Source organism: Schistocerca cancellata, chromosome 2 (genome assembly GCF_023864275.1).
Source record: "Schistocerca cancellata isolate TAMUIC-IGC-003103 chromosome 2, iqSchCanc2.1, whole genome shotgun sequence".
Classification (NCBI taxonomy): Eukaryota; Metazoa; Arthropoda; class Insecta; order Orthoptera; family Acrididae; genus Schistocerca; species Schistocerca cancellata.
In genome coordinates, this window is record NC_064627.1 from 722505850 (window position 1) to 722527176 (window position 21327).

Sequence of the window (21327 nt, forward strand, 5' to 3'; positions counted from 1 at the left end):
ATAACTGGAGCACAATACTTTGTATACTCCACTGTTATTGTATGTTTGTGTATTTGATTTTGTGTTATGGATGGGTAAGTTACCTAACTTCTTATTAGTTGAGAATGCAACTTAACGTATTTTTGTGGTATGGGCTCCAGGTATGGGATACTGGCAAATATTTTCTCTTCTTTCACAATGTGGCAGTTTGTTGTCTTACTTTTATGTATTTGTCTGTCTAAATTGTCAATTGTTTTTTCTGTGTAACCATTTCTTATGGCAATATCCTTTATTGTATCTATCTCTATCTTTCTTCTAAATCAAGAGAGTGTACTCTGTGTAGCATGGACCTACATGCAGCATGTTTTTGTGTGGTGAGATGGCATGATGAGTTGTCCAATGTTATGTCTGTGTATGTGTGCTTTCTGTGTATGTTGAACTTATGTTTTTGTAGGCAGTTTTTAGATCCAGGAAATTTATCCTTTTGTTTTTCTGATGTTCTAATATGAATTTTATGTTTTTGTGGAAAGAAGTGAATACTGCTAGTAGTTCTTCAATCTCCTCTTTTGTTCCATCAAATAGCAGCAAGGTATCATCAACATATCTCCAGTAATACATAATTTTGCTTTTGAGTCTATTTTTTCCATCAAAGAACTTACTTTCCAGAGGACTGAGAAATATATCTGCTGGAAAACTTGATAAGCTACTGCCCAGGGGATGACTCTCTTTCTGTTGGTAAACTTGCCCATTAAATGTAAAGTAATTGTGGGACAACACTGGCTGCAACAAGTCCTTGACTTCTGATGTTTCTGTAACTGGCGATTTTTTATGTTTTACTAAGTTTTCAAAGATTATTTCTACTCTCTCTTATATTTGTAAATACGTTAGTTACATCAAAAGAGACAAACCTGGCACCTACAGGAATATTTGTATCTATAATTTTAGTTGCTAATTTATTTATGTTCTTAACTGAGTATGATTTATCAAACATATAGTACTGCTTCAGAATTTCATTCAGTAATTGGGAGACTTTGGAGACAGGCGTATTTTCAGAATTAACAATAGGCCTCAATGGATCATGTGGTTTATGGGTCTTAGGTTGAGCTCTCTGTCTCGGGGCTGTGGGAGTCATTAATGTGCATGTTTTTGCTTGTTTTTCTGTGAAAAGGACGTTGCATTTATTAACCATTTTTCTAATTTTGTTTTTGAATTTTACAGTTGGAACTTGTTTGAGCTCTGTTATGTTGTTTTCAAAAAAGAAAGTCAGCGTTTTAGTGATGTATTCATCTTTGTTCATAATTACTACAGTATTGCTTTTGTCAGCTTTCAGAATCATGACATTTTATTATTAAGTTTCATGTTTATGCTGTTTACTAGCTTTCTCTGTTGATAAACTGCCAATATGGTTGCTCTATCGGTCGGAGGACGGAATTCACTTATTGTACAGCCATGGCGCCTACCATGACCACTAGCGGCGTACATCGGCCCCACATAATGCCACCCCAAAACAGAAGGTAACCTCCACCTTGCTGCCCTTGCTGGACAGTGTGACTAAGGCATTCAGCCTGACCGGGTTGCCTCCAAACCCGACTCCAACGATTGTCTGGTTGAAGGCATATGCGACACTCATCGGTGAAGATAAAATGATGCCAATCCTGAGTGGTCCATTCAGCCTGGTTGTTGGGCCCATCTGTACTGCACTGTGTGGTGTCGCGGTTGCAAAGATCGACCTCACCATAGACGTCAGGAGTGAAGTTGCGCATCATGCAGTCTATTGCGCACAGTTTTTGTCATAAATCGATGTCCTGTGGCTGCACGAAAAGCACTATTCAACATGGTGGTGTTGCTGTCAGGGTTCCTCCAAGCCATAATCCATAGGTAGCGGTTATCCACTGCAGTAGTAGCCCTTGGGCGGTCTGAGCAAGGCATGCCATCGAAAGTTCCTGTCTTTCTGTATCTCCTACATGTCCGAACAACATCACTTTGGTTCACTCCAAGACGCCTAAGCACTTCCCTTGTTGAGAGCCCTTCCTGGCACAAAGTAACAATGTGGACACGATCAAACCGCAGTATTGACTGTCTAGGCATGGTTGAACAACAGACAACACAACCTGTGTACCTTCTTCCTTGTGGAATGACTGGACTTTAATGGCTGTTGGACCCCTCCATCTAATAGGCGCTGCTCATGCATGGTTGTTTACATCTTTGGGCGGTTTTAGTAACCACAGTCAACGTCTATCTTCAGGAGTTCTGGGACTGGGGTGATGCAAAAAAATTTTTTTAGATGTGTGTAGAACACAAGGACAACAAAAGCATAAATTTCCTGGATCTAAAAACCTCCAACAGAAACATGAGTTCAACATACACAGAAAGCACACATAAATGGACATAACACTGGACAACTCATCATGTCATCCCACCACACAGGAACATGCTGATTTAGGTCCATGCTACACAGAGTACACACTATTGATTAAGAAGAAAACACTATCAAGATAGAGATAGATACAATAAAGAGCACTGCCATAAGCAATGGCTACACAATGAAAAAAATTGACAATTTAGACACACAAAGATACAAAAGTAAGACAACAAATGGCCACACTGTGAAAGAAGAGAATATATTTGCCAGTATCCCATACCTGGGGCCCATATCACAAAAATTCGCTAATCTTTTCAAAAAAACAAATATAAAGTTGCATTCTCCACTAATAAGAAGTTAGGTAACTTACACATCCATAACACAAAATCAAATACACAAACATACAACAACAGTGGAGTGTACAAAGTATCATGCTCCAGCATGTAGAAAAAATAAGCAGAAACTTCGAGAATACATATAATGCTTTCAGGCTCAACCACTCTGAAAAGTCAGTTATTGCAAACATATCTTGGAAATAAAACATGACATCAACAGTCTACAAAACAATTTGGTAGTACTACCAGTAGGTAAGACCCTAAATCTGTTAGAACGTCTGGAAATATACCTCCACAAAATAAGAAAAACGAGAATCTATGTTAAATGAACAAACAGATTTCGCAAGCCACAGTTATTTCAGTTATTTTAAAGACCTATTCTCAAGTTATTCCCCGTTGAAATATGCTCACTACTTTTATATACTTGAATTTAGCATATTTCGTGACAGTACCCACTTTTCCGTGGATGTTTATAAGATGATATTTGACTTTTTTGTGTTGGCTTCAGTCGTCTAGTGAAAGTATGATTCCATAATGCTGTTTTGTCGGCTGCAGAAATGTCCTGGTTCAATGCGTTTGCCTCATTTTTGGTGCTTCAAATACCATTTTTCCGAATGTGCTTCCTTCTTGATGTTTATATAAAAAAGTAGTAGAATAACTCATTTTTGCTGGTCACTTGGAAATTATTATAACGGGGACCTGTACATTGTTCCACCGTCACACACCGAGTTTCACTGCCGACTGACTACGGTCAAAGACGACTCCAGTGTCAAAGATATTTCACACAACACACAAGCTTCCACTTGTAACCAGTCTCTTTGATATTATTCGTCACATCTACTAATATTAATATGCTGTCACTCTTGAACATATAAGCAAATTAGCATAAAATAAGGCAAATTACAATTCACAAAAAAAATTCTGACAAAAATATAAGAAAACATTTACAATCTCCCTCATTAGATTTGGTATCGACAAGTCCGGTAGAAAATAACACATCTCCCAAATCCATTACACTGTATATATCAATTGTTTAATAATTAGGTCTTTAGCGCTACGAAGAAATTCATCTTTGATCACACTATGTACAAAAACTTTTGTGAAGTGTTAACAAACATGTGTATGCAAATGTGCCTCTTGAGTGAAGTGATATATAAGAGCATCATGGAGAAAAGAATGTATGATGGTTCTAAAATGTTAAAAATGCTTTTCTTGGATTACTTGGTAAGTTTACACTTTTCCATCTTTTCCACTAATTTGCAAATATTTTCCGTGTTTGACTTACGAAATTCGTAACCTAACATCAAATCTTTATGACAGGAATATACATTTCACCTCATTCAAGAGCAAAAATAAAGGATTTATTAAGAAAAATTACATCTGATGATGGACCTGCAAAGTCATAAATGCATTGGGTACTGAATAAAACCTGAAAAATAGTGGGACTAAAGGTTTTTTCCTTCTTTTTTATTTCATACTTCCACTACATTTATATCTAGGTTGGTTCAAATGGCTCTGAGCACTATGGGACTTAACTTCTGGGGTCATCAGTCATCTAGAACTTAGAACTACTTAAACCTAACTAACCTAAGGACATCACACACATCCATGCCCGAGGCAGGATTAGAACCTCCGACTGTCGCAGTCGCGCGGTTCCAGACTGTAGCGCCTAGAACCGCTCGGCCACTCCGGCCGGCATCTAGGTTGGTAATTGTATTGTTAAAGTATGTGTCTCATCTTGATGAAAGTTCATTAGTACAATACATTTTGATAGCTCTTAAAAAATTCAAAAAGCAGGTCAGGTCAAAGTTTGCATTTTACAGCCTATGTCAAGATTGGTCATGTTTCACTGTCAGATAATTAGTGAGATTCTTAACATGGTCAGATATCACAGTAACATCAGAAGGTGAATTACTGTAGGCAGAGACAAGTATTGGCTTAGTGACAGAAAGTGGTACAGCTCTAATTTCAAAAACTTTGATTTAAAAAAAACATATCAATATACACTGTCACAGTTAATGTTAACAGCTTTATTTACAAAAATAACACCTTCTTCAAAGCTAATTTTAATCCAACAGAAACTAGTTGCTAACACATATCCTCCTGGAATGTATAACGCAGATTCAGTTTGTATGAGCCATTGTTCATTTCCACAGAAGATATTGACAGTAGCTTATGTTTAAGATGATATCGACTTCATTTAAGTAATTTAGAAGTGAGGGAAACAGCTCACCAAACAGTGCAAGTGTTGAATCATTGAAAGGTGTACATAAAGGAATAAAACTTCTCTAGCTTTTGGACAAATTTGTTCATGAGGATCAATTACATACACTCACACACGTTTGCACGAATGCACGCACATTGACGCGCGTGCGTTAATGACGCAACGCTTCCATTATTAGGTGAGTTCTTTCCTTCACTCCTAAGTTATTGATTTCTGCCAGGACTGTCTGTACCATGTCTGTTTCATTTAATTTGTTTCCAGCTGACTGCATATTTGCTATTGGAAGTGAGGTTTAGGCATACACTTCAATCCAATGTTCTGTTTTTCTCAAAACTGAGCAAGAGTAAGGCTATCACTGACCTGATTATTTGTACTTAACTCTTGTATGTGTTCATCATTCTGAAGTGTATATGTTTCCACATGTTCAGACTACCTACTAGGTAACTGTGCTCTTTGTCCTCAATTATTCGCTATCTTCCCCTGCAGTTTTCGTCCTCCATAGCTCCCTTTAATAACATGGAAATTATTTCATGATGCCTTACCACCTATAATTCTGCCCTTCTTCTCACAGTTTTTCAAATGTTCCTTTCTTTGCCAGTTCTGTGGAAAACCACCTCATTCTATATCTTAGCAGTCCACATCCTGCTACAGCACCACTTTGATTCTCTTCTTTTCTAGTATTTGCACCCACAAATGCTCTCTCTGCCTGTGTTGTTCTGCTTTTTGTGTCCTCTTTGCCTCATCCGTTATGTCTTATTATGGTTCCAAGATAGCAGAATTCCTTCACTTCATTTACTTCATAACCACTAATTTCAATGTTTATTGCTAACCTCATTTATGCTACTTCACATAAGTTTCATCTTTGTTTGGTTTACTCTCAATCCACACTCTGTACACAGCAAATCATTCAGTGCACTCATGAGGTCCTGTGATTCTTCTTCAATTTAACAGAGGACAGTAATGTCCTCAGTGAATCTTATCATTGATATCTTGTCACTATGAATTTTAACACCACCAGTGAACCTCTCTTATCTCTGTTAATGCTTTTTCAAAGTCTAGATTGAACAGAAGGAGTGAAAGACTGCATACCTGTCTTATATTCTTACCAATCTACGGACTTCATTTTTGGTCTTCCATCCTTATCGTTCCCCCTTGGTGCTTGTAAGTACTGTACATTATCCATCTTTCTCTATAGCTTACTCCTATTTTTCTCAGAATTTTGAACATCTTGCACCATTCTACACTGTCAATTTTTTTTTTTTTTTTTTATAAATTAATATAACCACTGAATGTGTCCTGAGTTTTCTTAAATTTTGCGCCCATTATCAAACACACGATCAAGATTACCTGCCTGGGGCATTTACCTTTCCAAAAGGTAACTGGTTGTCATTTAGCAGCTCCTCAATTTTACTTGCCATTATTCTGGCTATTATTCTTGACAGCAACTTCAAAGCATGAGCTGTTAAGCTGAATGTATGTAATTTTTACAACTAACTGCCCTGGAATGTGTGGATTACATTTTCCAGAAACTATGATGGTATGTTTCCAGTCCCATAGGTCCTACACACCAACCTGAATAGTCATGTGGTTCCACTTTCTCCCAGTGATTTTAGAAATTCAGAAGAAACGTTGTCTGCCTTATTTATTGCAAATCTTTCATAGCACTGTTAAACTTGGACTTTAATACTGGATACCCTATGTCTTCCATCTCAGCTGCCATTCCTGCTTCTATCATGTCATCAGACATGTCCTCCCGTCAGAGGCCTTCAGTGTACTCTTTCCACCTATCCACTTTCACTGCACTTAACAGTGGAATTACCGATGCACCACTGATGTTGCTGCCCATGTTTTTGATTTCAAGAAATGTTATTTCTTAACAATTTTGCTGCAAATATTTTGCCTTCGTGTCCCTGTATTTCTTATTTATTTCACACCAAGTGGCTTACACTGGTGAATGCTGTGTGTTTAGTTGGTCTAAAAAAATCATGAAAGACATCATGTTTCAGACATCAATTTGAAAGCTTGATTTCTCTAGAGCCTCTTTATTTGTGATCTTGTTTGTTTAGTGTAATAAAATATAATTAAAACAAAAATAAATAATGAACTTACCAGAAAAGTTGAAGGCCAAGAGGAAAAAATAGTTTGGACATGTATTTCAGCAGCAGATCTTCTAGATGATTCACTGGTAGAGCATTCTGCAACCAAAATTCTATACCCTGCCAAAATTACAAGAAAGTTTCAGCAGTTTATTGCAAGCTAAGTAAAATTATTTGTACAATCACACAATATAAAAGGAATACTTGGAGGGGGGAATAAAGATTAAACTCAATGTGCAATGAATCCACAATCTTCAGTGCAGATGGACAGTATCATTTGACCTCCAAGCAGGAATCTACAATTAGTGAGCATGGGGGACATGGATGGGGATTGTGGATAGGAGGCAACTGGTGGGAATGTGTCTTGGCCGGGGAGTGTGCCGAGGTAGTCTGTTCATTTGCGATAAACACTGTGTCCAGATGGTGCAGTGTCCAATGTAACTGCCGAGTCAGCAGGAGATCCTGGTTTGGGTCTCAGTCTGGCACACATTTTCACTCGTCACCACCGATTCTGGACAAAGTCCCAATGCAGCTGATATCATCAGTTTCTTCCGTTTCCTTTTCCTGCTCCCGCTCCCCACCCTTCTACTGCCAATCTGCGTCAGAGAGGGTGAACACGATGTGAAAGTCTTTGACATGTATGTGGTTAATGCTTCTTAATGTTTATGTGCATTCCAAGTTCATACTTGGCTTGTGATTTCAGTCAGTATTTGTGACTGTGAAGTAATTAATGTTAAATGGAGATAAAACATTATAATCTGGAAACAAGTTATTAAGCTTCTGTCATGTCATTTCAGCAACTCAGGACCTAATGAGTTGTATTAAGACTACACAGTTGTAGCTGCCTCTGAACACTATGCCATTTGCATGCTAAGCAAATAGTTAACAAAATGTGTGAAGATTCATCTCTTGAACTTTATGTACAAACATTGCATATGAAGTGGTTTACAATGAAAAGCAATGTCACAATGCCATTTAAAATTAATATTCGCAATGTTGAAAACTAAGGGGGGATCTTTACACAATCTAGATATTTTTTTTAATACTTCACAGTTTTAAGTGGATTTTTTTCCACTCTCAGAACGCAGAAACTATCTGTCCATCTGCTTTGCCTAAATAGGCTGTTGACTATATCATTTATTTTAGTTATGAAGTGGAGTTCCTTGCAAAACTGGAATGTAATGTCTGCTCAATGATCCAACTGCCTTACAAAAAGTTTCTAACACTTCATGGCCTACATTATCTCCCATTCTAGACATTGCACTGTATCACCTATATCTTTTGTTCTGCCTTACAACTTTCCACCAATTTTGTTTCATGAGTTTATTGCTTGCAACTGCACTCTGGTTATACCCTTAATCATCATCTAACAGAGTATTTCCTTCAGTGAAATCTTTATCATCATTTTCTTACAACAACAGGCATCCTCCTGAGAACAATTTTTTATCTCCTAAGGGGATGCCTCATAAACCTTGTCTAAACAATCCCGCTCTTTTATACAGACAAGAGTGTGTATTTCACATATGTATCATCATCCCCACCCCTCCTCCACCTCACAACTCCAGATGTTCCCACAGATTGTGTACTAGATGGAAGTTCCATTCTGAGCTGAAAGTATGCTGTTATGAAATTTTAAGTATTTGAGAACAAAACTTGCATTGCCTGATCTCATGATCTTCCTTCTTTACTTTAATGTGAAAGTTTTATCTATCTGAGAATGGACTGGAACTAGGCCAGTACTCTACAGATGTACTGTGCAAGTTTGATGCCCTCAAGGTAATGGTGCACAACCTGTAGTAGTGGGACTTCTTGGGACAGCAGCTGGTTGACATACTCTTCCACAACAATTCAGTGAAGAACTACTGGGGAGGCTTCTTTCAGCCCATCAACTTGTACGCATATTAATATTAAGATTGTTAGCAAGGGTTTAGCAAAGTGAGATGCACATGCACACATGATGGATGAACAAATCATTATGTTTCTGCCATCTGTGGTATCTGGGCCATTGCACTGCATGCAGCTTGGACTGGCTAAGATACCTACATGCTGGAGATGGCTGCAGAGGCAATCATACCCTTTTGGGTTTAGAAAACTTGCAACAGCTTCTATCACATCTTATTCAAGGACTGCAGATGGTAGGGCATCTTTCCAATATTTATCCTTCAATTATAGTTCCTGAACAGGTAGGAATAATTCTCTCACCCACTAGTAAATGTTAATAGTTACTCTGGTGTTTGAGATTGTATGTGCATATGTGTGTTTCTAAACTATCAGACTTCTCTGTTCATAACCTACAATTTCACGATGGGGTGGTATCACACTGGAAAGTGTAAGAGTCTCAAAAATTTACAAGTAGATTAATTTTCTGAGTGCAAAATTGTTCAGCACTGCTCTTTGAGAAAATAATGGGGTTTACAAATGCAGTTTTAAATAAGTAACTGTACACAACATTGTGCACATTCATTTGACTGTAAGCCATTGAAGCACTGAAAGAACAATAAAAACACAAACGTTAAAAGAAATATTCTACTAGTTGTTATATAATGTTCATATTATTCATGCTGGAAACATCTTCAATTAATCTGTGTCACTGTTTAACCTGATACTCATTTTCAAAACTTCTCAATTGACTTGAAGTTAGATTAACATTGTTTTATTATGAGAAATGATTCTCAAGCTTTTTCTGGATGGTACAGGAGAGTAAATTTTGTTATAGTCATAGCTACATGAAAAATGTACTAAGAAAGTAACTAATAACTATTATGCAAACATCAAGGGAAGTTACCTCCTGGAGAAGATGACTCATTGCTGTATGGCTGTCCTCTTCCATAACAGATATATAATATTCCATAATTACTGTCACTTGTTTTACAATGTCATTTCTAGTCAAAAGACCAGAACTACTTGAATCTGCTTCTGTAATTGTAGGAGCTTTTTCTGGAAGACTGTCAGGTTTACTACTTTCCTTTTCCTTTGTGATATTTTCCAGCAAAGCCTGTTCAGCATTGCTTTCCTGGACAGTCAGTTGCTTGGAGGACAATAATTCTGTATTACCATTTACTCTTACTTCTGGCATCATTTTAGAATCTTCAGCTTGATTACAATGTGAAGAGTTTGCATTACTCTCATCAGGAATGCCTGCAAGAGCACTGTTAAACAGCACATCAGGTGCTACTGAAGGACACCTTTCATCACTACCAAGGGAGCTTGTTAGATCAGGAGTCTGCAACCCTGGGGGAAGTGATGATGGAGAATCTGGACTCATAAGGTACCGAGTCTCCTCAGACATCTGCTCCTTCCCTCCCTGAATAGCAAATGGGTGAATTTCCAAAGAGAGAAGATTCTCTGGTGTAGAACTCACACTAATATCCTGACTTGATTCGGCATCTGTTCTACAATGTTCAGAAACAGAATATTCACTGTCCCCTTCTGTAAATTCTGACGACTGTTGGAGTTGTGATGTCTCTTCTACATGGTTTTCACTAAATTCCATTTTTGATTTTTCTTTGTCTTTGTTAATAGAATGTTCACTGGTGCAGATGCCTTTATCAGGTGCAGTTTCGTGATGCTTGTTGGTAGAAGAGAAAACATCCATCTTTCCAGACGGTTGGCATTCTTCAAAACTCGAATGAGTGCTTGCTTCAGGAATAGTAATTTCCTCTGAGGAAATCTTACAGGTATCTGAAGCAACAGCTAGAGTCAAAGCCTTTAACTGGAAAGATAGTGCCTGGTGATACATCCTACCCAACAATGCAAGCTTTGCAGCTGCCTGGTAGTTCTCCAGCTCAACACACTGAAAACACAATTAAGAAATAAAATATCACATTATGAATTTACTTTAGAGTCAATTAAAGAAATCTAGTAGAAGTTAAATATCTTTAATTAATATACAGACAATGGAAAAGACAAATGAACATGGGAAATTGTCATTTCTTTAGTTGATATGCACGCGCTCACACACACACACACACACACACACACACACACACACACACAGAGAGAGAAAGAGAGAGAGAGAGAGAGAGAGCACCAACAAGATAACAACTTAAGTAACCCAGAAAATGATCTCTCTCTTGCAAAATTTAGATCTCTAGCAGAGAGCATTCAGAGTAGTATTACCATTTACTAATTTATTTCAGCACTGATGATACAAATTCGTAAGCAGATGTTGGATAGCTGTTGGGATAAGAATGTGATGGGTCGATGTCTTATTAATATTTGATCAACAGCCCTCAATTCTCTGATTTTGGTGGTGCCCCAGGTATCCTCAATGTGAGGCCAGGTCATCTAGGGAGCTACATAACCACTTTCATGTTCTTTGACCTTCCTTCAAACCATTTACAAAAGAGCCTAACAGTCAAAAAAGTTTCAACACCAAATTAATAATAAATGAGAAAGTTAAGACTGTGGTTTTAATGCTTCAGATTTTCTACCCCCCTTTCCCACAAAACTGAGTGCAATGCACAGAACATTCATACAAACAGGTGACATATCCATCCGCACATACACAGATACAAGCTTGTGTCTGTGTATGTGCGGATGGATATGTGTGTGTGTGTGTGTGTGTGCGACTGTATACCTGTCCTTTTTTCCCCCTAAGGTAAGTCTTTCCGCTCCCGGGATTGGAATGACTCCTTACCCTCTCCCGTAAAACCCACATCCTTTCGTCTTTCCCTCTCCTTCCCTCTTTCCTGACGAAGCAACCGTTGATTGCGAAAGCTTTAATTTTGTGTGTATGTTTGTGTTTGTTTGTGTGTCTATCGACCTGCCAGCACTTTCGTTTGGTAAGTCACATCATCTTTGTTTTTAGATACATTTTTCCCATGTGGAATGTTTCCCTCTATTATATTCATAGTGAAGTATACTTAGATTAAAATAACTTCTAAAACATGGGAATAAAAAGTCCTAGGTCAAGAGTGATAAAATTTCTTTATTTGATAGCTAGTTTTAGCTCACTGATGAGCCATCTCCAGATCTTTGGCAGCTTTCTGCAATCTCCCTTAGCCTGATCTGGCATATTTACATTGTTTTGTCAAATGGGAAGATATTTTATCACTTGTGTTAAAATATGTGGGTAAAAAATCCTAGGTCAAGATTGTTAAAATTCCTGTATACAATAACTAGTTTCAGCTCACTGACAAGGCATCTTCAGATCTTTACTAGCTTTTTGCAGTCTCCCTTAACCTGACTTGGCATTTTTACATAGTTATTTGACATTGTCAAATGTAAAGATACATGATCTGTTGTGTTAAAATAAGTGGTTAAAAAATTCTAGTTTAAGATAACTAAAATTCCTTGATTTAATAAGTAGTTTCAGCTCAATGATGAACCATCTTCAGATCTTGACCTAGGATTTTTTATCCACATATTTTAACACAACAGACTGCGTATCATCCCATTTGATGATGTCACATAACAATGTAAATATGCCATATCAGGCTAATGGAGACTGCATAAAACTGGTAAAGCTATAGAGGTGGCTTGTCGATGACCTGAAACTAATTATCATGTAAAGGAATTTTAGTGATTCTGACCTAGGATTTTTTATCCACATATTATGACACAACAGACTTTCCATTTGACAATGCCAAATAAATAGGTGAAATAACTTTACGATTGAGGTTTCAGAGTCAAGTGGTGGGGCTGGATGTCAGCCAGTCAAAACTTTTTATTGGGCTCCATATGCTTGCTATGTTGCCTGTTTTGCAGGCACAAGCTGAAGTGCCCTTTCAGGTGCTGTTGGCTCCAAGGGTCAGGAGGGGTCCAGGGGAGATACGCTGCATGGGGTACTTGTGTAAGAGTGTGATGTATTGAGTAACAGCTGGAAACTCTGCTTGACAAAGTCCTAGGTCAAGATTGTTAAAATTTCTTTATTACAAAGTTATTTTAACTGAAATATAGTGGGCCAGTAACGAATTTGTGATTGATTTACTGTATGGTGGTCTAGCTGCAATTACGTCCTTGATAGTTGATGCCAACGTGTCAAAAACATGTTGTTACCCATGCTATTCGATTCTAACAACAGTGTTTTTTCCAAAATCTAGGTACTCCTCGTACACTGTTGATATGGTGACATGTGAAAATCTCTGACCTTACATGAACTCTAGAGTGTCCCCATGCACCATGGACTCAGTGTCTTTGCAATCAAATATATTTAAACTGAATGTCTCGGTCATCCCTATTCGATTTTCAGACAGCTGGTATCTGGTATGGTGACATCCCAGTCATATTCCATGCTGAACTGTTTCATTCACTATAGCAACATAAGTTCTCTCTCTGAAGTATTGTGACTCCTTCCAATTTGACTGTTCATGTGCATGTTATTTCTGATTAATAAAGCTAAACACAGAGCACACAATGAGAGATGAATACAAGAGACTCAATATTTTCTTGTTTCAAACAAGATAAAATAAGAAACAAATGTAAAACAATGAATATCTAACCATTTGCCTAAACAAATATTATTTCTTGGGACACACATACAAATATTATTTCTTGGGACACAAATTGCTGTTTAGGGCAATGTAAGAGTAAATAGTAATAGTAAAAGCAGTAATAACAATAAAAATAACTGCACAATGAAACAAAGATCCAAATATTTATTCTTAGAAGATAAACAAACTACACCTTGCTTAACAGTGCTGCAGAATCATAATGCCCATGGAAGTGTTGCAAAGCAAAATGCAGTGTCCTTGGACCATATGGTGGATCTTCGATATTCAGTGATGGACACGGCTGCCGAAAAACTGGTCCTTGAGGCTAAGAGAATGAAATACAAAAACGCATAAGAATACAGGAACCAACACACAAATACAGAAAAACACAACAGAATGCCATTAGGTAAAATGTAAGTGATGTAGCAAAAGGAGTCATAAAAGTTTGTATGTCATTAATTTGACAATGGAAACTCTCCCTCTCCCTCACCAACTACACACAGAGTGGGAGGAGTGGGGGTGGGGACCAGCATAAAACATGAGGAAGTTATTGTCTTATTAATGCAATGCCTACTCCTATAGTTCTATTTCTATTCAAAATGAGCTACTAATCCAAATCTGATTCATCACACCCTAATTAGCAGTAGTATTATGCACACCAGAATTTTAAGAATACATTAGAGGCCTCACTGAGATTAGGCATACCGAAGTTAGTTGATGTGCCTCTGAAATATTGCACATAGTGGGGCGGCAGGTTGAATAATTGTTGTTAAATGAATGTAGAATATAACGTAGAAAAGATGCATTTCCCGGCTGATTAACCATATGTGGGGCGGCGGGTGGAATTAATTGTTGTTAAATGTTCCCATTATTTATGCAGTCTTTTGCCGTTCTCAACACTGGCTCTCTAACTACAATATTGGCAACCAGGAAAGTGATTAAGAAAACATGAAGCCTGTAATTAGAATTCCTAGTGCCCACTTCATCTGAGAAATACATTTATAGCTACAGTTTATAGCTCTGAGAAATTAGGAGATTGTCTGGGATTCATAATCAAAAACGATTCTCTAAAAATGTTCAGTATATTCTGAAAGTCACAGACCAAAAAGAATCCACACAATCCAACTACCAGAGCAGTTCAGAGTCTAATGCGCTGATGCAACTATAACTGTTCAAACCAAATGTTTAAGTGAATGCTCGCCATAATTTGATGATAATGTTCATCAAATGCCACGCTAAATAATGGTAGAATGTCTGTCCCGCGGCGGCACATGGAAATACGACATACGCAAACTGAAGATAGATCATTAAAGTCATCCCAGAATTAACACTTCACTTGAAAACGATTTCATGGTTACGCGTATCCCGAGTAACTTATTACGGCATCCAAGGCTGTTTATAGCAATGATACCGACGCGACATGACTCCCGGCACAGGTGGTGTGCTATTCAGAGTCTGGAGAGAACTGGGGCCTTCTTCTCTCGCGCCGCATTCTTATATATAAAGCCGCGGTGCGGACGGCTAAGGGAATGCCTGATCAAAATTGCTCTCCCGACTAGCCGCTGGACTAGTAATGCACGACTAAGTTATTGAATAAATCATCGCTTCCTTTGCTGATGGCCGATGAAGCTCTCAATTTAAATGTGCATTCAGCACACAGGTAAGTAATCATAATAAAAGTCTGACGTGGCTAAGTCAAATATTTTGGGCGAGAGAATTAATTTAATTACACTACACGCAGTAGACGAGCTCTGAACTTGCCCTCTGGAGATATGCTATTGCTATAGTTTTATAGTTATTCAATTGAAACTTCTCACATCTTTATGATTATAGCAGATCTCGCTTCTACTTAAATTTAAACATCCTAGCCTTATTTATTCGCCTACTTAATCTATCTTGCTTCCTTCCTTAAGACAAAAACCAGAAAAATCATGAATTTCAACTAAAATTTTAATTTGTTAGATCCAGAATACTGTTTCTACTAAATTATTATGCAAAAGGAATCTAAATACAAATTTTTAAGTTTCTAGCTCTTTTCTGTTGCGCCAATGATTTTTACAGAAAAACGTCCAAATTTCGAAAATGGTTAAAGTTATTGAACTGACATTCAACACATATTGATTTAGTATTACTCCTGACATGCTAGAAACATTTCAGGTTATTTACTTGATTTTTAAAGTATTGCACAACATTTATGACGTCGGAGCTAATGACAGCGGACTGGCTGGCACACAATGGAGAGACTGATGTGAATTTTATACGGCGTGAGTAGGCTGCTTCCCTACAACATTATGTTTTCAAATAATGGAAACTCCAGGTATGAATATCAACAATGCAGGAAAAGATAGACTGCTACTTACCATTAAGAAGACATGTTCCGTTGCAGACCGTCACAGTTAAAAGACACTTACATAAAGATTTTGACCGCAGCCTGGGCTCAGCGAAAGAGAAACACATACCATTCATACATACAAGCAAGCACACCCGAACACACGTGACGGCCAACTCCACCAGCTCGGGCTGGAATGCATTCTGGCATGAGCTGCTGCAGCTGGCAGTCGTGTGTATGAGGTGTGCTTGCTTGTGTATATGACTGGTCTGTGTTTCACTTTTGCTGATGAAGGCTGTGGCTGTAAGCTTTATGTACATGTCTTTTCACTGAGCCTGTCTGCATTTTAACATGTGTTCTTTGTGGTAAGTAGCAATCTATCTTTTCCTATATTACATTTTCAGACAGATATATTGCTGTGGACCTTGGCGTTGATGGGGAGGCTTGCGTGCCTCAGCGATACAGATAGCTGTACCATACGTGCAACCACAACGGAGGGGTATCTGTTGATAGGCCAGACAAACGTGTGGTTCCTGAAGAGGGGCAGGAGCCTTTTCAGTAGTTGCAGGTGCAACAGTCTGGATGATTGACTGATCTGGCCTTGTAACACTAAACAAAACGGCCTTGCTGTGCTGGTACTGCGAACGGTTAAAAGCAAGGGGAAACTACATCCGTAATTTTTCCCAAGGTCATGCAGCTTTACTGTATGGTTAAATGTTGATGGCGTCCTCTTGGGTAAAATATTTTGGAGGTAAAATAGTCCCCCATTCGGATCTCTGGGTGGGGACTAATCAAGTGGACGTCGTTATCAGGAGAAAGAAAACTGGCATTCTACGGATTGGAGCGTGGAATGTCAGATCCCTTAATTGGGCAGGTAGGTTAGAAAATTTAAAAAGGGAAATGGATAGGTTAAAGTTAGATATAGCGAGAATTAGTGAAGTTCGGTGGCAGGAGGAACAAGACTTCTGGTCAGGTGACTACAGGGTTACAAACACAAAATCAAATAGGGGTAATGCAGGTGTAGGTTTAATAATGAATAAAAAAAATAGGAGTGCGCGTAAGCTACTACAAAAAGCATAGTGAACGCATTATTGTGGCCAAGACAGATACGAAGCTCACACTCACTACAGTAGTACAAGTTTATATGGCAACTAGCTCTGCAGATGACGATGAAATTGAAGACATGTATGATGAGATAAAATAAATTATTCAGATAGTGAAGGAAGATGAAAATTTAATAGTCATGGGTGACTGGAATTCGATAGTAGGAACAGAAAGAGGAGGAAACGTAAAAGATGAATATGGATTGGGGGGAAGAAATGAAAGAGGAAGCCACCTGGTAGAATTTTGCACAGAGCATAACTTAATCATAGCTAACACTTGGTTCAAGAATCATAAAAAAGGTTGTATATATGGAAGAAGCCTGGAGATACTGACAGGTTTTAGATAGATTATATAATGGTAAGACAGAGATTTAGGAACCAGGTTTTAAATTGTAAGACATTTCCAGGGGCAGATGTGGACTCTGACCACAATCTATTCGTTATGAACTGTAGATTAAAACTGAAGAAACTGCAAAAAGGTCGGAATTTGAGGAGATGGGACCTGGATAAACTGAAAGTACCAGAGGTTGTACAGAGTGTCAAGGAGAGCATAAGGGAACAATTGACAGGAATGGGGGAAAGAAATACAGTAGAAGAAGAATGGGTAGCTTTGAGGGAAGAAGTAGTGAATGCAGCAGAGAATAAAGTAGGTAAAAAGACGAGGACTGCCAGAAATCCTTGGGTAACAGAAGAAATATTGAATTTAATTGATGAAAGGAGAAAATATAAAAATGCAGTAAATGAAGCAGGCAAAAAGGAATACACACGTCTCAAAAATGAGATATACAAGAAGTGCAAAATGGTTAAGCAGGCATGGCTAGAGGATAAATGTAAGGATGTAGAGGCTTATCTCACTAGGGGTAAGATAGATACTGCCTACAGGAAAATTAAAGAGACCTTTGGAGGAAAGAGAACCACTTGTATGAATATCAAGAGCTCAGATGGGAACCCAGTTCTAAGCAAAGAGGGGAAAGCAGAAAGGTGGAAGGAGTATATAGAGGGTCTATACAAGGGCGATGTACTTGAGGACAATATTATGGAAATGGAAGAGGATGTAGATGAAGATGAAATGGGCGATATGATACTGAGTGAAGAGTTTGACAGAGCACTGAAAGACCTAAGTCGAAACAAGGCCATGAGAGTAGACAACATTCCATTACAACTACTGACGGCCTTGGGACAGCCAGTCCTGACAAAACTCTACCATCTGGTGAGCAAGATGTATGAGACAAGGGAAATACCCTCAGACTTCAAGAAGAATATAATAATTCCAATCCCAAAGAAAGTAGGTGTTGACAGTTGTGAAAATTACCGAACTATCAGTTTAATAAGTCACGGCTGCAAAATACTAACACAAATTCTTTACAGACGAATGGAAAAACTAGTAGAAGCTGACCTCGGGGAAGATCAGTTTGGATTCCATAGAAATATTGGAACACGTGAGGCAATACTGACCCTACGGCTTATCTTAGAAGCTCGATTAAGGAAAGGCAAACCTACGTTTCTAGCATTTGTAGACTTAGAGAAACCTTTTGACAATGTTGACTGGAATACTCTCTTTCAAATTCTGAAGGTGGCAGGGGTAAAATATAGGGAACGAAAGGCTATTTATAATTTGTATAGAAACCAGATGGCAGTTTTAAGAGTTGAGGGGCATGAAAGGGAAGCAGTGGTTGGGAAGGGAGTGGGACAGGGTTGTAGCCTATCCCCGATGTTGTTCAATCTGTATATTGAGCAAGCAGTGAAGGAAACAAAAGAAAAATTCAGAGTAGGTATTAAAATCCATGGAGAAGAAATAAAAACTTTGAGGTTCGCCGATGACATTGTAATTCTGTCAGAGACAGCAAAGGACTTGGAAGAGCAGTTGAACGGAATGGACAGTGTCTTGAAAGGAGGATATAAAATGAACATCAACAAAAGCAAAACGAGGATAATGGAATGTAGTCTAATTAAGTCAGGTGATGCTGAGAGAATTAGATTAGGAAATGAGACACTTAAAGTAGTAAAGGAGGTTTGCTATTTGGGGAGCAAAATAACTGATGATGGCTGAAGTAGAGAGGATATAAAATGTAGACTGGCAATGGCAAGGAAAGCGTTTCTGAAGAAGGGAAATTTTTTAACATCGAGTATAGATTTAAGTGTTAGGAAGTCGTTTCTGAAAGTATTTGTATGAAGTGTAGCCATGTATGGAAGTGAAACATGGACGATAAATAGTTTGGACAAGAAGAGAATAGAAGCTTTCGAAATGTGGTGCTACAGAAGAATGCTGAAGATCAGATGGGTAGATCACATAACTAATGAGGAGGTATTGAATAGGATTGGGGAGAAGAGGAGTTTGTGGCACAACTTGACTAGAAGAAGGGATCGGTTGGTAGAACATGTTCTGAGGCATCAAGGGATCACGAATTTAGTGTTGGAAGGCAGCGTGGAGGGTAAAAATCATAGAGGGAGACCAAGAGATGAATACACTAAGCAGATTCAGAAGGATGTAGGCTGCAGTATGTACTGGGAGATGAAGCAGCTTGCACAGGATAGAGTAGCATGGAGAGCTGCATCAAACCAGTCTCAGGACTGAAGACCACAACAACAACATATTGCTGTGAGATGTGGTGTGTAGTGTGGCATATGGGTTAGCATTACTGGCTGGCATACTGCAGTTCTTTGTTATTTATCATTTCTGTAAGGCTCTTGGAATACCTTATGTTTGTATATTCCAGTACATTAAGCATTATTATGAGTAGCAGCATCCTGGAAAATTCGATGTTTGCATACATAACAAAACCTTTACATCGCTGTGTTCCAATTATGCAACATAAAAGCCATTGCCTACATGCACAGGAACTGGAATACAACAAGTACATTTTTCCCACGGTCTGTATATTTAGGAGACCTATGGATTCCAAGACACAATTAGTTAGCTGCAAATCAGGCATCCATTAGTAGCTTCTGGAGATGCTGGTCATGCCCCAAAGAAATGGCTGAAAGAATGTGACAGAGTCATCGAATACAACAGGTAGGATGACATGAAGTGTTTGCCAAATTTGTGCTTTCACATAGACACACCCTGCAATTGTGCTTCAAGAGCACTGAAAAGAAGCTCAATAGAGGGGCCAAATTCCAGGCCAAAATGAAGAAAATGTGTGGTGACGATCAGCGGCAAGTCTGCTTAGTAAAAATGCAACTGAAGAACAGGGCGCAATGTCAAGGGAAAATGACACACTCCTACATAAACAATGTCTAGCTGCCGTTCACCATATAACGGAGATGCTGAGTCGCAGGTACACACACACACACACACACACACACACCTGCAGTCTCAGGCAATTGAAACCACACAGTGAGCAGCAGTACCAGTGCATGATGGGTGTGGTGACTGGGTGGGGCTAAGGAGGAGGCTGGAGCATGGAGGGGTAGGGATAGTATGGTGGGGCTGTTGGACATCGAAGTGCTGAGAATTAGGCAGAGGGCAGGGGAGAAGGGGGGGGGGGGGGGGGAAGGAGTGCAGAAAAGGAGAGAAATAAAAAGACTGCTTGTGGTGATCGAATGATGGCTGTGTAGTACTGGAATGGGAACACGGACGGGCTGGATAGGTGAGGACACTGACTCACCAAGGTTAAGAACAGAAGGGTTACGGGAATGTAGGATGCATTGCAGGGAAAGTTCCCACCTGTGCAATTCAAAATAGCTGGTGTTGATGGGAAGGATCCATATGGCACAGACTGTGAAGCAGTCATTGAAATGGAGGATATCATTTTTGGTAGCATGTTCAGCAACAAGGTGATCCACTTGTTTCTTGGCCACAGTTAGTTGGTGGCCATGACCCTTCTCACCTCAACCTTCGTTAGTCACTGTCCTCACCCATCCAGCCCCTCCCTGTTCCCATGCCAGCACTACACAGCCTCCACCATCTCATCCAGTCTTCTTATTTCTCTCCTTTTCCGCACTCCCCCCACCCTCCTCCTCACCTCTCCCCTGCCCTGGCCCATGTGTGTGTATGTGTGTGTGTGTGTGTGTGTGTGTGTGTGTGTGTGTGTGAAGGGAGTGCACGAGCATATGTCTGTTTATTGTTGACAGAGGCCATAACAGCCGAAAGCTATAATTGTGAGGGTCTTTATGTTGTCCAATTATGATAAGCCACTTGGTCTGTCATGAGATGAATCTCATCTGCAATATAAAAACCAAACAGATTTTCAGTACTCACATTGTTATCCACAAAGTAGGTAACGGAATGGACATATAAACTGTGTCAGCCATGAATTGGCCGAGAACAGGAATCTGTTGTTTGTTATAGCTTGCCAAGTGACACTTGACGCACGGCAATGGTGGGGATCTTAATCTGGCACACATCAATGAGTTGACTAGGGACACGGTGAACGCCGTCATGTCAAATTGTAGGATTAATAGCTTATCCATCACTCACACTTCAATAAAAAAGTTTGTTCTGGCCTGCAGATCTCTGTGTTGA

At 39.0% G+C, this 21327-nt stretch overlaps 1 protein-coding gene across 1 annotated transcript in view; it reads right to left on the bottom strand.

Moving 5' to 3' along the window:
* LOC126162516 (uncharacterized) overlaps positions 1-21327 on the bottom strand; it is a 427861-nt gene that overhangs the window by 62800 nt on the left and 343734 nt on the right. Inside the window, exons 25-27 of the mRNA XM_049919080.1 lie at positions 13624-13755; positions 9782-10789; positions 7010-7116 (exon numbers count right to left, since the gene is read on the bottom strand). Coding sequence (XP_049775037.1) covers positions 7010-7116; positions 9782-10789; positions 13624-13755 — 1247 coding nt within the window. The remainder of the gene's footprint in view (positions 1-7009; positions 7117-9781; positions 10790-13623; positions 13756-21327) is intronic.